The 21,368-nt window shown below is 45.3% G+C and overlaps 1 protein-coding gene across 4 annotated transcripts in view; it reads left to right on the top strand.

Moving 5' to 3' along the window:
• FRMD4A (FERM domain containing 4A) overlaps positions 1-21,368 on the top strand; it is a 582,202-nt gene that overhangs the window by 416,581 nt on the left and 144,253 nt on the right. For all 4 annotated transcript variants that reach the window (XM_045857669.1, XM_045857670.1, XM_045857668.1 and 1 more), the window contains exon 3: positions 17,050-17,144. In XM_045857669.1, coding sequence (XP_045713625.1) covers positions 17,050-17,144 — 95 coding nt within the window. The remainder of the gene's footprint in view (positions 1-17,049; positions 17,145-21,368) is intronic.

Below are 21,368 nucleotides of genomic sequence, written 5' to 3'. Positions count from 1 at the left end.
AGCTCTGGGCAGAAGAGATGCTATATTTTCATTATTTCTTCACTGTCTCATCCTGTTGCTGGTGCCATCCCTAATCCTTGACTTCTTTGACAAGAGCCTTTCAGAGAGGCTTTGAAAGGCAGCAGCACAGACAACAGAATCTCTTTTATGTTTGTGACCTGGGCCCTAGGCTGACCTTTCCCCATAAAAGTGAAGGGAAGGGGGGCCAGGAGTGACAGCTTCCTGCCCAGAAGACACCCTGCCTAGCAACCAGTGACACTTGCTGCCACAGGGTCACGGCCTGTGATGATTTCTCTCCCTGCAGACTGACACACTATTATGAATGTAAAGTGTATTGATGCTACTCTGGAAAGGCAAGTGTAAGGCCTTAAAGAGAGAGTAGTGAGGGCATGATGGGGAGGTACATGGTCTGATCCCCAGATGGGCCATCGCTAGACGCAAACACTGGTGACAAGAGGGGCCAGTGGGTCTTCCGCATCGCATGCGAATCAGCTCACTGAAAGTCTTCCAGTTAAATGTTGCAGATGTCCCTGCCAGGCGCCTGATTTATGTTGATGAAATGATTTTGACACAAAGAGACAGGCAGGTGACAAGAGACTGGAATGTGTACCTTCATCCTGGCTTTTCTTTATTCACACTGACAGACGCCCCCCGGCCCCAACCCCCACCCACACACACCCACTTCCTCAGCTCCACTTATTGCCGGTGGTTGAGACTCAAAGGAGAATCCACTGAGAGAGGGGTTGGCCCCAAGCCTGACCCTTTTCCAGGAGAGTCCTACTGCACAAGTGGAGATCCCAGCAGTTAAAGATGCCTCTCTGGTGCTTACTGAGGAAGAAATCTCTGGCTTTGGGGGGCACCTGAATTTGAAAGAGATAAGCTCCCCCAAGACCCATGTGAAGATTGAGAAGGGCCTTGATCTACAAATGGAACTCAGAGAATGCTGGTTTTTATCAGTATGAAGGCTTCCCTTGTTCAAATTCTACCTCCACCTCAGTTTTATTCATTCACTCACTCATTCATCCATCCATCCATCCACCCACCCACCATGCAGTCATTGAACATGTGTGGAAACAAAGATACATAGGTCACTATTTCTGCTCCCAAGATGTCATTCTTGAAAAGAAATAGACTATGGATAAGATGGAACTGCTATGGGATGAGTGCATCAGGAAAGACTGTGTGTGTGGAGCTCCGCCATCGAGCCACTGGGCAGCCAGGGTAGAAATTGGAGAGAAGGATGTGAGACCAAGGTAGCCCTCTCTAAAGAGCAGTTCCCTCGAAGGGTCTTGAATGAGAGGTGGTTTGAGCAGCAGAGAAAGAGGGGGGTACATGGAGGCCATGGGAGTATATATGCAATGGTAGAGCCCCCAGTAATAAGCAGGGCTCCTCAGAAGCAGGTGGCAGCAGAGGAGCCTCCTTCTTTCTCCTGTCCCTGTCCGACTCCTGCAGTGCATTTGGCAGACTTGCCTAAGAGACAGTGCGAGTCCAGGCCATTCCCTGCTTCCTGGCTGACTGCACAGCACCTCACATCCATCCCCCTCAGATCTAAGAGTACTTAGCTTAGTTCACTTGCTCTCGCTTTTATGAGTGTGTGTTTTTTAGATGGGATTCCTTCCTCTCGCCATATCAGGCTGCAGAGGGCTACTTTGCTTTGCCTGAATTGGGACTGACTTCATGTTTCTTATGTGGCTTGGCTTCAGAATCAAGACAGAGTATCCATGCCAAGCTGCCCAATGGCTGTCTTTCGCATGTGTTAAAAAACAAATAAAATATTGCCTCCAAAATTCCTGGCCAAATTCACTTATACAAATATCTGACATAAGGTCTCTCCCAGAACATCCCATCAGGCATCAGGACATCGCTTTAAAATCCGCCCCAAACAGGGAGTGTGGTGCACAGAGTGCTCATGCACCGGGCATCCTTGGGGCTGGCTCTGACACAGGAATGGGTCCCGTGAACTGTACTTCTGTCGTTCCCGGGGACTAGGTTGAAGATGGGCTCTCTGCTGTCCCTCACTTATGTGTGGAACCATACCATGAAATTCCTTCTTGGGTGTACTTCCAGGGAAAGGCTTGCCTGTGTGTGTGAGCTTGCCTGTTTCTTCGGTCTGCCTGTGTCCCCTAGTAAACTGTGCCAGCAGCAGACAGTACTTTATCTCATAGTCCAATCGTCTTCAGTGGGCTGTTTTATTTATGTTTTTAATCCCCCTATTTTATACTATTTAAAATTGTGTAAGCCTCCTCCAGACCTTCTGGAAGCGGGGGTGGGGGCTGCAGGTAAATAGTAAAATGATATTTTTGAGTCAAGAATGAGGGTATTATAAGCTTGCAATTTCTCTTTGGACCCCCGAGGCACAGCATCTGTTCTCGCGCACTGAATCAGCGTGGTGCAAGGGCAAGGACGGGCTGCTGTGCTTTCAGCATTGTTGCTGGTCTGACTGCAGTGCAACTGCTCTTCAGCAGTATATATTTTTCAGCCGTTAAGTTAATCTTCCCTCCTGGGAAACCGGTACCTGTGTACTTCTTCATCCCCCTTATACCCCAGTGAGGGGGCCTTTTCATTTTACTGAAGATAACATCACCAGCAGAGCATGGTGTATCTTTCTAGCACGGTACCTGCCAGCAGTTTGCAAAAGCAAAAGCAATGGGGAAGGGACCCATAGGGAGGAGTCTCGGGGAACTTCCAAGTTCAAGTGCTGACAAACATGGCAAAGCCAGTGCCCTGTCTCTGGGTGTATCACCGAAGCAGACACTTCTTTCTCTTCTTTCTTTAGCCAGTAAATGCTATTTTAACTTTAAAGAAGCAGGAGGCAGGGACAGATGTGAGAAGGTAAATTAATCCCCAGTGCGTGGAGGCGGGTGTTGCTGAGCAGACAATGGGCATGGAGAAGGTGTGCTATTTAGGGTGAGTCTGCCCGAGTAAGTTCAATTCCAAGGGAAGTTGTCTGCTTTCTGTTCTCCTTACTGTGTAGTGATGATTTATTCATGGTTCCTGAGTTAAAGGATATGACAGTTCACTCAAAAGAGGATTTGGATTCTAGTCAGAGTAGGTCCTTGTCACAGTGATGAGGGAGTAATTTCTATGGGGATTCAGTTACCAATTGAAGGAGACGAGGGAGCCTACTCTTACTGAGCACTTTCCATGTACTAGGTACTTCATAAAGGGCCATTTATGGAATCCTTGCAACAACACTGTGAGAGGGATACTGTCCTCCCAGTGTTTCAAAGTGAAAGAAAATGCTGATCCATTTACATGTTGAAAAGAATTGGGGTTTCAAACCCTGTGGTCTCACCACAAATCTACTACCTGGGTTTGCATTTTCAGTCACAGCAGTATGTGTATATAGGTACACACACATGCACACACATATGTTGGGTGTGTGTAAATATATTTGTTATTTTACCCAAATGCAGCTCCTCACTCTCACTACCATCACACTGGAAGGCAAACCACATCGTTTGAACACCAGCCAAGCTATACTCCAGGCAAAGGACTGTGGGTGTCAGGTGAGCCTATGTATGCTGGAAAGGTAGCAGCAACTGACTTACCTGTCCCTGAAAATGGCCCCACCTTGCTCTTCCTTCTGGCCTATTGTCACGCAACCTTTGCTAATAAGACTCCTAAGAGCTCCGAGCCTCTCCTGACTACAAAACTGTCTATTCAAATGACCCTGAAACCTTCACGGCCTCCATGTGTACCCACAGAGACCCTATCTCAGAGCTCTGATTTCCTGCACACCTTTTCCACCCTCCCCTGAGCATCAGGTGAAGGGAGTGATTCACTGTGCAATGTCACAGAGACCAAGTTTGAATTAGTCCTGTGCTATTTGGCCCCCTGGAAAGGTTACTGATGTGCCACTTTGGTCCTGGAGAATTCACTCCATCTAGAAAATGCATGGGCACTTTATATCCAAAATAGTAATTTATTACTCCTAGTAGGACAAGGTAGAGTCATTACAGGGTGTGCAGAACAGGCTTCTTTTAAAAGGGAAAAAAATGGAAGTGGTATACAAGGCCATGAAAGATGAAGTTTGAATCACAAGGACCTGTGCATCCCCATATTTGCTAGAAATATCTCCACATTGGGGCTGCAGACCTGACAGCCCTCCCTGGGAGAGGTACATTGAGTGTTGTGCATCTTGTGTTTTCGCCTCACTGAGACAGTTCTCATTTCAGTAATGCAGCCAGGTTGCCGGGAAGAGTCACCCGGGATGAGCTGTCCTTATGACATTGCCCTGAGCAGGCTGGAGTCTGGGGGCTTCTATGTTAATCAGCAGGCGCTCCCTAATGAACACATGCCCGCAGCCCAGAGTCCCGAGGGGGGGCAGGTCCTGAGTCGAGCGGGCTCCCCAGCTGGCTGGCAGAAGTACTTTGCATTTCTGGAGGAGCAATAATTATGTACGCCTGTCAGAGCCTTCCCGACGGGCATCATTCAAATGCATGGAGGAGACTGGCTTCCCAGACTGATAACAATCCCAACTTTTCTGCACCTGAGATTGGGTGCATCTTAGCAAAATGAGGAAGAAACAATGTGGAAATAAGAGAATAAGAACTAGAGAATAAGCTAGAGTATATAGGAATAGTATAAAAGCAGGGTGAGGGGAGAGAACTGAGAAACTAAAAAGGTTGCTTCCTGGGAGTCCCCCATTCTGGGTTAAATGGCAGAATTAAATGGGAGGCTAGTGAATGGGGAGGAGGTGGAGAGAAGTGATTAAAGGAGCCATTTGTGAACGAGTTGGTGACAGGGAGACACTGGGTTAGGAGGAAGAGGTGCACTGAGGTAGGATTAGGAGTACAGACACTGCACCTCCTGGCCTGCGTTTACAAGCAAGTTGCCTAAGTATGCATCACCTTCTCCATCGGGCTCCTGGAGGCAGATGATTGGATTGAAACCCGGCAACTCTCGCATCTGAGCATATGGCATCTGGTACCATCCAGCTCCCTGCGGCACCGCTGTCTCTGCCCAGCAGTTCTTTGCTTTAGGCCTGTCTGGAGAGAGTATGCAGAGCCCACCGTCTCCTGTGGTCTGCTTTCCTGCTGGGCCTGTGTAACAATCACACAATGACCTTCCGGTCTACCCCACTGGAACGACATGGATATACAACCTTCATTAGGTGCCTGCAGTGTGTCAGGGACTGTGCTAGAGTGCAAGGCTATAGAATTGCTAAAACTTGATGCCTGCCCACCCAGAACTTACTGTCTCTGGCAATATTTTACCACATTTAGAAAAAGGAGTTTCCAGTCCCTCCTGATTGGGCTGTTTGTTCCTTGTTGGATCGATACCGTCGTGTGTAAAATCAAAGCTTCGGAGGCAACCCCCAGACTTAAGCTCCTCATGTGGGCCCTCGGGGGATTGTGACCCTGGGCACACTAACATTTCTAAGCCCCATGTTGCAATCAGTAAATGTTGCAGGGTTGCTCTGAAGATTAAATGAGGTGGTGTAGGAAACCTGGACCTTCGCCTACTGTGTGCCAGTGACCACTTTTTGCCTTCGAGGATCCCTTGTCATTAATGCACTTTGCTATGTTCCTTTCTGCGTCAGAGCTTTGCAGCCATGTGGCCTGCTCAGTCCCCACCTTACTGGAATAGCAGAAAGGCTGGTCAGGTACCTGGCCCCACCCATGCTGGCAGCTAACTGACCTTCCTTGTCCTTGAACAGGCTTCCCAACCCCCTGAGGCTTAGTTTCCTTCCAGGAAAGTGAAATGGGTTAGGTAGCTGGTCTGTCTGGCTCTTCCCGTAATGCGGAATTTGTAGGTGACCTTCACCCACCTTACTGTATGTAGGGTTAAGGTCGGCCAGTTAGCAGCTGCGTGCTTTGCACAAGTTACTTTTCTCAGAGCTTCTGTTTCTTCTCTGCCAAATGGAGCTAATCCTGGCATCCACTTCTTGGATGAGGATTGACTCTATTGGTTCCTGTACGGCACCCCGGGGCAGCACTGGAAATCAGGGCAGCACTGGAAGTCAGGCTGCACACAGTAAAGGGAAGCAGCATTGACCACATGTCTTCAGACAGCCTTGCTGAGATACTCTGCTGCTGGCCACTTCTAAGCTGGATGGAGATAAAGCATTTATCTCATGTTCGCTAATGAGCTGGGGTTCAGGCTGAATAGAGACCTGCAAGGTAGAGAGGTGCTCCCTCTGGCAGGACCCACGTAGCTTTAGGACCTGCCTCCCCAGAAGAGCAGAGGCCCCATTGTCCTTCACAGGGGCCTGCTTTAAGGAAGTAGCCTCCCTGAACCCAGGACCTGCTCAGAGGGCAGGCAGGAAGGAGCCTCTCAGCTAATCTGTCTGAGCACCAGGAGGATGCCCTGGAGGGGGAGCAGCCAGACCCTTGTCTGTGTGCAGAATGACCTCATGCTTTCTGCCCTTCACCAACGGCCCCTCCCAAGGGATACAGAGCAGCCAATGAGCATTGCCTGCTTATTACCAAGCCCCCAGGGGCAGGGGGAGGGCAGGAGCCAAGCTCCCAGCTGCTCCAGGAATCACAATAACAGGAAGGGCTTCAAAGAGGCATCAGTGCTCCTGCATCATTTATTCAGAGCCTCCCTTCCTCACTGCCCTCTCTCCAGGTTTCCAGAAAAGTTGAAAGAAAGGGCAGACTGACCATGCTTCTGCCCATCCTCAGCCCCCTAACCCTTCCTGCTGGCTCGTAGCTGCAGCCACTTCTACAGGACAGGGAATCACCTTTTGTGGGTCCTGAGGCCCAGCAGTGCCATCAGGGTGGCTGGCTGTGGCCTAGCCCTAGAGCTGTTACCCCGGCAGCCCAGAGGTCACCGTGTGCAAAGCAAATTGTCCAAAACAGCCTTGGGGAGGAGGGAGAAGTGACAGGGTCAGTCTTCAGACCCTGGTTTCTCAGGAAGCACACAGATGGGAGTCATTTGATGTTTTAAATTTTTTAATGCAGTTAAATTCAGAAGTGGCAATTCCATTGATTTAGAATTTGGGAGATGCCCAAAGAAATGGTGGGTGACCAAAAGGGGCTTAAGGGGAGCGTTCACCGAGGAGAAGCTCACTATGCCATTGACTGACCTAGGGTGAGTTCTGAGACAAAGGCCTGCCCTCCTGCACATGACTGCTTTGTCTACCTTACCAATGCTGTAAAGACAGAATGCACCACTAATAAAGGCTTTCAACCAAGATTCTAGTTTATGCACATCTCAAGCAACCAACAAATACTTAGTTTCCCGTGATCGTGAAGTGTGTGCCAAGCAGTATGGCAGTTAAGAGATCTTTGGGGTTTCAGTCTGAAGGTGCGTATTAGTTTTCTATGGCTGCTGTAACAAATCACTATCAACTTGGTAGCTTACCGTGACAGAAAAGGGTTCTTTCACAGCTCAGGAAGGCAGAAGTTGAAATCAAACTGCTAGCAGAGCCCTGCTTTCTCTGGAGACTTGAGGGCAAAGCCCGTTTCTCGCCCCTTCTAGCTTCTGCTGGCCGCCAGCCTTGCCTGACATATGGCGTTGTCACTAGGAACCTTGCTTCTTTCTTCACGTGGCCGCCTCTGGTCTGTCTCCTGTGAAAACGGCCACTCCCCACATGATTGTAATCAGGGCCTGTCTGGATAATCCAAGATAAGACCCTCCTCTCAATCTTAATCCCATGTTTTGTAAAGTTCACAGGTTCCAGGGATTAGGGTGTGGATATACCGTTTTAGAGGCCACCATTGGGCCAAGAGGGTGTAACAAATGTCACACAAAATTCACTCACTGTGTTCCTAGCAGCATTATTCATGGTAGCCAAAACAGGGAAGCAACCTTAGTGTCCAGTGACAGATGACTGGATAAACAAAATGTGCTGTAACCATACGATAGAATATTAGTCCCCCTTCAGGGGTGTCCAACCCATGTCCCACAGGCCACATGCGTCCCAGGATGGCTATGAATACGGCCTAACACAAAATCATAAATTGACTTAAAACCTTTTTTTGCTCATCAGTTTTTCTTAGTGTTTGTGTATTTAATGTGTGGCCCAAGACAACTCTTCTTCTTCCAGTGTGGCCCAGAGACGCCAGAGGTTGGACACCCTTTCAGGAGATTCAGACCCAGGCTACAACATGAATGAACCTTGAGGGCATTATGCTGAGTGAAATAAGCCATTCACAAAAGGACAAATTGTCCACTTATCTGATGTGTCTAAAGTAATCAAATTCATAGAGACAGAAAGTAGTGTGGTGGTTGCCAGGGGCTGGTGGGAGGTGGCAGTAGGAAGTTTAATGGGAACAGAACTTCTGTTTTGCAAAAGAAAAGCTTCCAGAGATGAGTTGCATGACAATGCAAAGATACTTAAGAGTACTGCACTATCTACTTAAAAACGGTTAAGACCGGAAATTGTATGCTTTGTGTATTTTACCACAATTAAAAATATTTTAAAGTTAAAATCAATTTATTTCTACATAAGAGCATGTGTGCAAAGGGCAAATGAGGTACACAGACGAAGGAAATGCTAGAGGAACTCAGAGGAGGGAGACACCATTCAGATGGTCGAGGAAGCCTTCCTGAAAGAAGTATTCTTGAGCAGGATAAAATTTAAATGGTAAGGGGGAAGGGAGGGTAGAGCAAGCTAGTAGGGTATGGAAATAAAAATGAAATTGGTGGTGTTTTTTAAGTCCAATGCAAATAGATTGAACAGCAAGAAGTGATTTTGTAGGCGATTGGGCAGAAGTCAGGTTGACTAGGTAAACTGGGCCCATATTCAGAAAGTGGCCTTAACTATCAGGCTGGCATTTGCTACCATCTAGAAATCTATACCATAATTGCTAACTGAGGTAATAAGGGTCTGAAATAACAGTGAACCCTCCCCTAGTGCAAGGCACTGTCCTCCGCACTTATGCAGGTCAATATTAACTCATTTAATCCTCATAGCAGCTCTATGATGTGAACATAGTCATCCTCCCCTCTTTTCAGCTGAGGAAACTGAGGCACAGATTGGCTAAATGACTTGCCTGAGATGATATAAGAAAGGTGGCGTGTGTTAACTGACTAGTTTTAAGCTATAAGGCAGGATCCAAAATGTTTATAAAGATTTTTCAAAGGGGTAAACAGACCCTTGAGAAGGTTGGGCAGTTTTTAGGGAAGAAAAAAGCTATGTTTTGTTTTTTTTTTAAGATTTTATTTATTTTTAGAGAGAGAGTAAGGGAGGGAAAAAGAGAGAAATCTCGATGTGATGTGCAAGAGAAACATCAATTAGTTGCCTCTCACACGCCCATAACTGGGGACCTGGCTTGCAACTCAAGCATGTGCCCTGACTGGGAATCGAACCAGCAATCTTTTGGTTTGTGGGATGTTGCCCAGCCCACTGAGGGTGGAAGTCAGGGTTGAAGAAGCTCCATTTAATAATAACATTAAGAGTAATTTTTCTGGGCAAGAATCCATTTCACCAGCCTAGTTCACGTTTTACAGAGAGAGGTCACTGAGGCCCAGAGAAGTGATGCAGTTTGTCTGAGAGCCTCTGTCTGGGATGTGACCGTGTGAAGTTTAAAGTGGCAGTATGTGTCATGGCCCAGTGGTGGTAAAAATACTTTGTGGAGGACTGGGCAGGTGCCAGGGTGCCACCGCGTCATCAGATTCCTCTCCCCAGACTTTGCCTGAGCGGCTCACAGAGATCACCCTAAAGGATCTTTGTCCAGGGCATGTGCCTAGAGCACTGCATGGTCCTGCAGCTGCGTGAAGCGAATTACATTCTGATCCCATCCCAGCTCGGAAGTAGGTGGAGAAGTAGGCAGGCCTGTTCCAGAGCCCTGTGTGCGCTGGTATGTGCATGGTTTCCCACTGGAAAGGTCCAGAGTGCTCGGGAACTCGGCTCTGGGTGGTAGAGTCAGACCAGTGATGGCAAGGAGTTATTCTGCCCTTCTTCCAGAAGTTACTGAGTAAACAAGGTTAATTACAGGCTGAAAGAAAGTCAGCTGTAAATGCACAGGGTGTGGCAAAAGTAGGTTTACAGTTGTTCTTAAGGAAAGTAATATAATAACTAATAAATAATAGTACAAAAAACTGTTCATGTATTCACAACTATAAACTTACTTTTGCCCCATTCTCTAGTGACCTCATAGGGCCGGAAATCACCAGTGACCCCCAGAACAGGCTGTCTCTAACCCGAGATGCACAGTGTCGCCTTGGTTGAGTCCACACTTTGGCCTTGCCCACTTTGTGCTGTGGAACTTGACTGGGCTACAGCCTTCCTGGCCTGGTTCCCAGCCCAATCCCTGCAAACTCCACAGATGTTTATAGTACAAGTAATCATCAAATTATAATCAGCAGGATTCTGTAAACATCCCTTCAAAGTACATAAGAGCATAAAGCTTTCTGCTTATCCAGCAACTTTCTCTAAATTGGTTTTAAAAAATTTTAGAACAATGTACTACATTAATCACTATGGGGTCAAGGTAGGATATTGTCTTAGTTTGCAAGATCAGGAAATCTCAAGTCTGATACCTTAAATGCTCTTAAACCGGCCATACAGAGAAGTAAGGGTTTGGTGTCCGATCAGTCAGGATAAGTTAGGTTATGCTGTTGACGGCAGATGACCCCAAACATCGCGGTGACTCCACAGTGAGGTTCATTCCTCACTCACACCGCACGGCCATCCGGCTTGTGGGAGTGCTGTCACTGATGGAGCCATCACAGGGGACGATAGAGTGTGGCTTCTTAAATTATTATTATTGAGATTTGATTGACAGACAACATTCTATTCATTTCAGGTGTACAACATAATGATTCGGTAGTTGTGTAGGGTATGGCTTTCAGAGGGACTTAAAACTTGGGAGTTGTAACCCCAAATCTGCATCAACCCCTTAAAATGCCTTTATTTCCCCATTTGTAAATTGTGGGTAATACTATATTTTGCTGTGTGTAATGCACCCCTATATATAATACACACCCATGGCTTAGTGCTACCCATATATAATGTGTGCCCTTATTATTCCCTCAAAATGTGGGGCAAAAATGTGCATTATACATGGCAAAATACAATAAATATAGGCTTTTCCTCGTTGGGAAGTAATGGGGCTAACAAAGTGTTATAAACCAACAGCAGGCATCCAGACGGGCCCAGTCATTGAAGAGAGTGCATTTGAGACCATGTTTGTTCCAGTGGTGATGCTGTTGCTGATAGCCTTTTAGTTGCCTTCAGCTTATGAGTTGCCAATAAAGTCCATTTTCTCACTGTTGAAATTCCAATGTAAAATGGTTTCTGGTAACAAGCTAAATCATAGGGGTACGTCACCAGGGAAGGGCCAAAAGTCAGTCTCCATGAGGCTCCGAGGGTGACATCTGTTACTCTGGTGACTTCCTTCAGTGTGTGTTGCATCAGATCTTTAGCTCTACAGGCTTAGAAACCTGATTTTCCATTTTCAGGGAAGACTCACTTTGAACCAAGTTCAAAGTACTGATGCATTATCAGTACTGATATCTAGAATGTCAGTACTGATGTCTAAAACTTCAGTGTACTGGATTTAAGTGAGTGATAGACTGTAACTCTCATCCAGACGAGGCTTTCCTGGCTCGTGATCCTTGACCTCTTGTCCAGGAAGTAGAAGCAGGAAGGGATGAGAAGCAGGGAGAGAAAAGGAGGGATGGCAGAGGGTCAGCAGGGACCGCTGAGGCCAGCTGGATTTCATCTGGAACCTGGCTGTGCTGCGTCCCAGCCTGCCTGACATCTCCAGGCCAGAATCTGCATTGGCAAAGGAATGATCTCTTGCTTTTGGTAACCCACTCAATGTATATGGTCAGCACCATATCTAAGATAGCAAGGCCTCAGTGAGTTCCTTGGAAGGATGGAGTTAAAAGTGGAGCTGAATAGGTAATTTGAGTGTTTAATAGGATTAGTTAGAGTAGCCCCATTGCTGCCACATCAAAGGCTTTACCCCACCCCTGGAGCCCAGATGCTCAAGGCTTGCTGGCTGGGACCAGGTTTGCTTCCCCAGATCACCTCCCTTTCCCAAACTGCTCCTCCAGCCCCTCCCCACACACACCTCCCATTCACCCCACCCTTTCTGTGGAATGATTACTATATTTAATCATGTCATAAACTGTTCCAGCCCTAAAAGTACAGTCATACTCCACATTCCGTTTCAGCCAATGGTGGACCACATAAGACAACAGCGGTCCCATAAGATTATAATGGAACAGAACAATTCCTATTGCTTAATGACATCATAGCCTCGTAATGGTCTCAACACATTACTCACAGGTCTGTGGTCATGCTGGTATAAATATACCTACTGCACTGCCAGATGTATAAAAGTGTCGCACATATAATATGCACAGTACACAATACTTGATAATAAATGACTATGGTACTGGTTCATGTATTTACTATATATTTTATTGTTAATTTAGAATGTACTCTTTCTACTTATCTGTAAAGAAATGTTTGCTGTGCCCTGGCCAATGTGCCTCAGTTAGTTGGAGCATCATCCATAACCAAAAGGTTGAAGGTTGAATTCCCAGTCATGGCACATACCTAGGTTTCAGGTTTGATCCGTGGTCTGGGCGTGTATGAGAGACAACCAGTTGATGCTTCTTTCTTGCATCAGTGTTTCTCTCCCTTCCTCTCTCTGAAAAAAAAAAAGCAATGGAAAAATGTCCTTGGGTGAGGATTAAAGAAAAAGTTTGCTGTAAAACACTGTGCTGTGTTATGCTGGCAGCAACCTCATACATCTCATGTTTACCGGGTCTCTGATGGCATCACTTTTCTCTTGTGCTTGACTTGATCTCTTGTTCTTTTGTACAGTAACATGCTCTGCAGGCCTGTAATCCAGGAGCAACAGGCTCTGTCACGCAGCCTGGGTGTGCACTAGGCTCTCCCATGTAGGTTTGCGTAGGTGCACTCAGTGATGTTCGCACAGCAATGAAATCGCCTAATGACGAATTTCTCAGAATGTGTCCCGATTGTTAAGTGGTGCATGACTGTAATTATTTCTCTTTCTGGGTAAATTTTTGTATCTCTGATCAATTCTATTGAGATGTTGGCTTTAAAGTTTACCTCTCAAAGAGAACTCAATCTTATTTCTATCATTTCTAAGTTGGGGCTGGAAACCTCACCATAACCCTCAGAACCCACAATAATTACTTTATAGTCATACCTCATTTTACAAAACTGGTTTGAGCAGTGTGCTCACCACCCTTTCTCAGTCTCCATTCAGTAGACTTGATTTCAAGTGACTTTTGACAATTAAAAAAATAACCAAAAAACATTCACTCTGAGCGCAAAGATTTACCAACAGTGAGAATACTTTTACCAATGGGACACAAGCTTCAAAGGCAGATCCAAAAGATTATCAGAAATGTTTCAAGAAATTTCAGGCATTGTAGAAACACAATGAAAAGGCCAGCAACCATTTGGACAGATAGATTATGCTGTGTTGCAATTTAAAAATCAGCTATATTGCCTTCTATTCAGTCACAACCTGTACATTAAATGCTTTGTATCTGGGCAGCCAGGAATTTTCTGGGGGTGGAGGTGATGCCGTCAACACAGCCTGCTGCAGAATGGAGCAAACACAGCCAGAAGCCTCAGGAGCACCCCTCTTCTTGGATCCCACTTAGTAATCGACCAGAGATGTTCTGAGACCAGCCACACATACTGCACTGGCTACATTCCTCGTGGTGGCTGCTGCTGTTCATAGAGGAGGGTCTTACATGAAGTCTTGAATTCCCTGCTGGTCAGAGATTGCTTTTTCACCTTTTCAAACTTTAGTGTGAATGGAGGTATAGATATTAGACGGCTTTGATTGGTGAAGATGGGTTCTCCTGTTGATTTACATCTTTGAGGGGAGGAAGCTCTGCCCTCAATTCAAACCCACTCCTGTCCTTTCCAGCTGTTTGCACTGGTAAATTGATGGTCATTGAGGCGCAGGGCCTGGCACCCTATGAACCCAGGAGTGAGGCAGCATCAGGGAACCATCTGCTTTGGCTTTTTTAAAGGAACACCAGCCCTTATTCTGTGCCCCTGCTAAAATCTGAGTCCTTACTGGCAGGTGCTGCATGCTGCTCATTTTGTATCTCCTGCAGAACTGGCTAGTGCCTAGCACACATTAGACACTCAGCAATGCTGAATTAAAGGAAGTGTGCCTTTCTTAGTCTGCTAGGGCTGTGATAACAAAATACTAGGTTGCTTAAACAACTGAAATTTATTTTCCCGCATTTCTGGAGGCTGGAAGTCAGCTCAAGGTGCCAGCAGAGTTGGATTCTGGTAACGGCTATCCTCCTGATGTGCACAGGGTAACCTTCTCACTGTGTCCTCTCATGGTGAAGAGACACAGAGTGCAAGCCCTTGGGTGTCTCTTCTTGTAAGGACACCAATCCTATCATAGAAGACTGCTCTCATGACGTTGTCTAAGCCTAATAATGTCCTAATGTCCCCATCTACAAATACCATCTCACTGGGGTTAGGGCTTCAACATAGAAATTTGGTTGGGGACACAGTGCAGTCCAGAACAGCACCCAAACAAGAAAATAAGGAACCGTACCATCATGTAACTCTCTCTCTCTTTTTTTTTTACCACCATTACCCATATCAACTCCCCTCTACCTCCTCAGCAACTACCTATCTGTTCTCTGTATGAGTTCTTAAAAAAAAGTTTTTAATTTTCCTCATATAAGTGAGATTATAATGATCTTTATCTTTCTCTGCCTGACTTATTTCGCTTAGTGTAATATCTTCAGGTCCATTTATGTTATTGCAAGTGGCAAGATTTCCTTATTTCTTATGGCTGATCAGTATTCCACTGCACTTATACACCTATCTTCTTTATCCTGTCACCCACTGATGGACACTCAGGTTGATTCCATGTCTTGGCTATTGTAAATAGTGCCCCCTTGAACACTGGAGCGCCTGTATCTTTTCAAATAGATATTTTTGTTTTCTTTGCATAAATACCCAGGTGTGAAACTGCTGCATCATATGGTAGTTCTAAAACTGCCACATAAATCTTGATTTACATGTCTTATGCACTTTCCTTATAGTGAACTACAACAGAGTACACACCAGAATAGGAAATATACTCAGGAAAGCTATAAACGCACATATAAGGTCTGTCCGGAAAAAGTCCAACCATTGTTAATATGACCAAAGCAGTTTGTGCAATATCTATGTAACCTGGCAGCCAAGGAAAGTGGACTGGAATGTGTATGTGTGAACAATGACAACTTCACCATACTAGTCAGTGGGGGCGGTAGACACTGTTGAGTAAGCATGGGTACTATGTAGCCATTGCATTAAAAATGACTGAATGAGTAGAGCAACGAATCTGCATCAAGTTTTGTGTTAAGCTTGAACATTCTTCTACGGAAACTATTCAGATAATCCAGAAGTCTGCAGCTATGGGCAATGGTGATTGGCAGCTTCATCATGACAATGTGCCCGCTTATGCATCACGCCTTATGTGAAGTTTTTTGGCAAAACATCCAATCACTCAGGTGACTCAGCCCCTCTACAGCCAAGATTGGCACCCTGCTACTTCTGTTTTTCCCAAAACTAAAATCACCTTTGAAAGGGAAGAGAGTTCAGGCCATTGATGAGATTCAGGAAAATACAACAGGGCAGCTGATGGTGACCGGGAGAACTGTGTGAGGTGACAAGGTGCCCACTTTGAAGGGGACTGAGGCATCATTATCCTGTATACAATGTTTCTTGTATCTTGTATGTTTGTCAGTAAATGTATCTCTCTTTCATAGCACATGGCTGGATACTTGCTGGACAGGCCTTGTACATGTACGTGCACAAACAAACATACATTTTCTCTTCTGGAATCTGTTTTTGCTCTGAGCTTGGAGGATCCAGCAAGCGTTCTTGGAATGGAGTTGCTGCGGTAGTATGAAGGCAGTGCATTTGCCTGTGCCTGCCCTGGGAGCCGATTTTCAGATGACTCTCCCTGGTTAACCCTGCATCTCCAGCAGACAGCCTTTCCCTGGCTCCCCAACTTCCGAGCCTGGCAGTCTGTGGTCATCTCAACAGTGATGGACCCGAGTGAATGGCATATTAACAGTGTAGGCATCTACAGTGATTTCATGCCTAAAGCTCTGGAACAGTCTTTTACATTGGCAGAGATGCTTGGGAAAGAGTATGATAAAAATGTCCTTAGGTAAAGGCTGATCTTCACCTTTGGAACGGCAGACGGAAGGTATATTTCAGTTTGTGCTTAAATACTATTCATAACGCCCTTTGGCCATGACCTTAACATTTCTTGCATGAGGGTACTGTTTTATTGCTTGGATTGTTACTTATAGGAGCATATAGTGTGTTCACATGTGAAGTGTCCAGAGCCAGGCTTCAAATCCCAGTCCCAAGACCTAAACAGAGATGTTGAGTCTTCTGGTTGCCTGTTTCCTCCCCGTACAATGGGGTTAACGATCGGACCACCTCATGGGGCTGCGATGAGGACTAAAGACACTGGAATTTGTAAAGTGCTTAGAACAGGGCCTGGCAGATAGTAAATACTATGTAAGTATATGTTAAATGTGTAATATAATAGATATTATGTGACATGCCATTATAACATTAATATAAGTATGATGTAACATATTTAAAAGTATATTGATATATTTTAAATAAATGTTATAATATTTTGTATATGTAAATTATATGTGTAACATGAAGTATAGAATATAGAATTGTCCATTATAATGTTAATATTACAATTAAATATGTTAAAATGTGTTATATAATTTATAACATATAACATGTATATTTACTGTGTACATATGGACACACTTTTTAAATAAGGCATCTTCCTATCAGCTCAGCATGACATGCTCTCCTGGGCCAGAAGGAGAGACGCAGGGTCTGATAGCACTGTCAGTAAGCGAGTACTCTTGTTGGTAGGACGCACTACTGTGGGATAAGGCAGAAGGTCTCCATCTGTACTTGGCTGTTTGCTCAGTGGCGTCCTCGTTGTCTGCTCCTTTGGGTTTTAGAAAAACCTTCTGTATTGATGTGCTAGAACTTTGATACATTACATTTAGAAAATTATGCACATTGGAAATTGCATGACTTAGGAAATGTAAGCTCTTGTCACTCACCCCTTTCCCATTTTGTTCTCCCTCCAGCCCAAACTTTTGGCCAAGGAGCTGCTTGACCTCGTGGCCTCGCACTTCAACCTGAAGGAAAAGGAGTACTTTGGAATAGCTTTCACAGATGAGACGTAAGTGCTCCAGGAGCCCGGGGAACCTGAGGGGAAATGTGAAATCACGCTGTTGCAACTGTCAGCAGTGAAATCAGCTACCGGCCACTTGGGTCCTGTGGGATGGGGTCAGCCCAAGTTCATCATTTGAATTTCAAAGGCCTTGTGATCATGCCTGGAACAGCCAAAGGATATAATTAGGGTGATGATCATATTATGAAATTATTAGGTAAACTAGTTCTTATAATCAACCATGTTTGTGTTCGGAACCAATTTTTTTTTTTTTTAGATTTGCATGGGTTTGTTTTCTATTAAAATTAAATGAAAACTTCTGGAAATTAAACTTTTCTCTCCAGTGTTGGAATAACAATAACAGGAAGTGAATTTGATGATAAATTCAAAATGAAAAGTATCTGTGCAGTTTCACTGCCTAAGCTGAAATACAGAGAATATAAAAATCAGAAATTTAGCCCTGACCGGGTAGCTCAGTTGGTTAGAGCATCCTCTCTATATGCCAAGGTTGAGGGTTTGATTCCCAGTCAGGGCACAAGAATCAACCAATGAATGCATAAATAAGGGGAATGACAAATTGATGTCTCTCTCTCTCTCTCTCTCTCAAGTCAATGAATAAAAATTAAAAAAAAAACTATTTGATCACCCATCTGATGAAAAGTCCATTTGTTCTCAGTGGTCTTTCAGTTTGGGTCTATGAAGTGGCATTTTGCAACATAAGTAAGAAACACCTTTACTAAAATTTGAATTTCCTTCTTGATATACTGTTAGCAAAAGAGTACAGTAAAAACCTGCACAGATTGCTAATAAGAATGTGTTCTAAGTAGATGTTTAATAATTTTCTTTCCTCTGTTTATACACACACACACACACACACATACACACACACACTTCTATAAATCTTTAGCTTTACTGAGATGATTTTCTAAAATACTAAGAGATCAGGGCTGAGTTAGTGGCTGGATGGGACAGTGCAGGGGAGGCCATGTGCCATCAAGCAGATGGTGCTGTCAAGGCAGGATGGGCTCAGAGGCAATGACAGGGGGCAGCTGCATTGATGAGTAGGAGAGATCAGATATGTCTGCACCTGGATACACTGAGCTTGGGGAACCACAAGTTGAGACCCTTAGAGTAAAAGGCGGTATAAACTGGGACTGTCTTGGGCAAACTGGAACAGACAGATGATCACCCCCCGAATTAGTGACAGTTCAGATGGTGGGGTGGTCAGGGAGCAGGCAGCAGGAGCAGTCGCATCTTCCTTGAGAAGGCCAAGAGGAATGAGGTCAGCCCCTGGCTCTGAGCCTGTTGGAAACTGAGCCAGAAGGAAGGCAGGAGATGTGGCCCCTGTTCTGGAGGGTTTGCTGTGCCTGTGGGTACAGCTAAGTAAGCATGGCTGTGAGTGAAGGGCTGTGGAGGGAAGGAGCCAATGCCTTAAGACATAGGTGACAAAAGCAAGGCCCACGGGCCGAATCCAGCCCTCCACCTTGTTTTATCCTGGCACCTTGTTTCTAACCGGCAGCATCGCTGAGCTCTTGCTTAACTGTTAAGGAGTAGATACATTTAGAGTCCTAAAATTACATTCAGCCCTTTGAAGGCAACTGGGAGGCTGATGCGGCCCCCGGTGAAAATGAGTTTGACACCCCTGCCTTAAGACAAACATTGAAAAAGTGCAGGTGTTTCTACCCTTCCTCCTGAGAATCACTGTAAACCCCTGAAATTGCTATTTATACATTAGCACTAATTAGAAGGAAGCCAGAAGTTTCAGTCAATCACATCCCATTGTTCACATTTCTCAAACACCATTCCTCCTCTCAAAGGTCCCATGACCTCTCCATGAGTCCCAGTGAGACTTCCCTTTTGAATAAATAAGAATCAAAGAGTGAGCATATTGTCCTGCACCAACAAGGAAGAAATGCGCCTGCTGCGTGTGTCAAATCACTTCCCTTACGGCACCAGCCAGGAGTCAATGCCAGGTAGAAAGTCTCTCATCTCCTGGGATGGAGGAGAACAGGAACCACACCACCGGAAGGAAAGTGGGGGCATGCAGCACAGGCCTCGTATCCTATCGAGTGGCACCGTGTGTTCTGGTCTGAGCTGCCCAGGTCCCCAGGGTGGGCCAGGAAGGTGCTTATGTGTGTGAGACTAGGCTGGAGGAACGTGGCCCACAGCCTGGAGAGGCATTGGCGGCGTGGAGGGATCTGTGGGGGTGGTGATGAAGAGGATGTGAGCCATCTCCTAGCACGGTTTAGAGAAAGAGTGGCCACCACCTGAGTCTGGGTGGGAGGGTTTCTTCAGCAACTGCAGGAGTGGCCAGCGGCCCCCAGATCAGTGGAAAAGAGCAGCAGCTGGCAGACAGTTCCTGAGAAAGACCTGGCAGGTGGACCTGACTCACGGGGGAAACAGCGAGTATCAGGGGCCCCCAGAAAGTTAAGGACAGCAGAAACAAAGGGGACAGCCATGACTCAGGGCAAAGTCATGGCCCGATAACATCTGGGCCAAGGGAGGTTGGCTGGTGGCCTCTTTGATAATCTAAACTTTTCTTCTTTTCCTGGTCAAAAAAGGGAAGAATGAAAACTGTGCCTGTGGGTGGGACTTAGTCTAGGTCGATGATCATATGAGGTCAGTAAGCACTAGCCTTGTAACATGTGCCCCTAGACACTAACATAAGGCCTTTTAAAAACCGCAGTTTCAAATTGTGCATTGTGCTTTGGCGTAGTGTGTGTGTGTGATTTCTGCAGGCGCTACACAGCGTTTTATAATCAAATGCAGTTAAAGTTTCAGCCTTTATTCTGGCCCATGGCACACCCTGTGTATTGTCTATTTCCTCATGCAAATCAAATAAGACTAATACTTGGAAAGTGTTATAAAGTATAAAATGCTGTAGAAGTGTAAGATATTAGCAGCCATGTTATGACTCATGGTAGAATATAGGGCTTTTAGGTCATACATTATCAGTGAGCCTTTCAGTAGTAACTGCTGTTGATGACATTTTGTAGGATCTGGATGGACCTGGAGAAAAATTATGTACAGCAGAATGCAGACAGAAAATTGGAAGTATCTCTAAGCTTCTCTTGCCCCATAAGTTGTTGTATTTTTAAATAAGGTATCTGAGCCCCTAGTGCAAGACTTTTATGCCCATGGATATTTAATGTTGCTAGCTAATCCACACTGTCATGACATTATTACTAACTTCACCTTCTCTTTTTTTAAATTTAATTTTTAAACTTTATATTTTAAAATAATTAGACTTACAGAAGAATTGCAAAGGCAGTGCAGAGTTTCCATGTACCCTTCACCCAGCTTCCCCAAATGTTGATATTTTACAAACTGTGTTAATTAAACTTAGTATATTATAGGTACTAAATTATAGTCTTCATTCCAGTGTCACCAGTTTTCCCGTGCATGCCTTTTTCCGTTTTATAAATCTGCCGTAATAAAAAGAGATACAGATGGTTATCTGTACGTGCTCTGCATTGTGGTGATACAAGCAAACAGTGACATTTTGGCCACCCTTAACACATTCTGAAGCAAAGGAAGCGCCTCGTATTAATTTGATCCTAAACTAATTGTTTATGTTTTGCTAAAGCTGTGGTTTTCTGTTAAAGTGCCAGTGCCCTGGGCTTGCCCCTAGAATTGTGATTAATTGTCTGGGGGTGGCCTGAGCGGTAAGATTTTCCCAACACGCATCCCACTATGAAAACCCCAGTTCCAGAGAGAGGGGAACACTGGAGTAAATTTCCTCTGTCCCCTCCCCCGAGATCCAGGGAGAAGCTGATATCACTCAAACTTAGAATATTTGGGGCGGGTCGTGATAAGTGCAGGGACCCGCACAGTTACAGAGTCTCTTCGTTTCAGACGGAGCCTGGAGCCCGGCAGTGCGAGAGACCCAGCTCAGGGGAGCTCACCTTCGCGCTTACCCTTCAGGTCACGCAGCCAGGCTGAGGCTTTCACTTAGAAGCACTGGCATTCACCACTGAAGGAAGGCTATTTTCACATTTTATTGTTGAAATATTTCCATTGCTATTTTTAACACTCATGTTGCTGGGGTCTTTTGTTGTTGTTGTTGTTTTGTTTATTTGTTTGTCTTCAGAGATCATGGCTTTGATTGTATGGTTTAAATCAGTGAAGCCCTTTATTTAATTATCTGATCTATTCTCAATCATAGTTTTTGTTTCATCTGTTTGGGTTTCTTTTTTTTAAAACAGCTTTATTGAGGTGTAATTTATTTACAAA

Source organism: Phyllostomus hastatus, unplaced genomic scaffold (genome assembly GCF_019186645.2).
Source record: "Phyllostomus hastatus isolate PE091 unplaced genomic scaffold, TTU_PhHast_1.1 phas_scaffold_1674, whole genome shotgun sequence".
In the NCBI taxonomy this organism is placed as follows: Eukaryota; Metazoa; Chordata; class Mammalia; order Chiroptera; family Phyllostomidae; genus Phyllostomus; species Phyllostomus hastatus.
The sequence above is the reverse complement of the archived record's forward strand: the minus strand, read 5'-3'. Positions and strand labels throughout refer to the sequence as shown.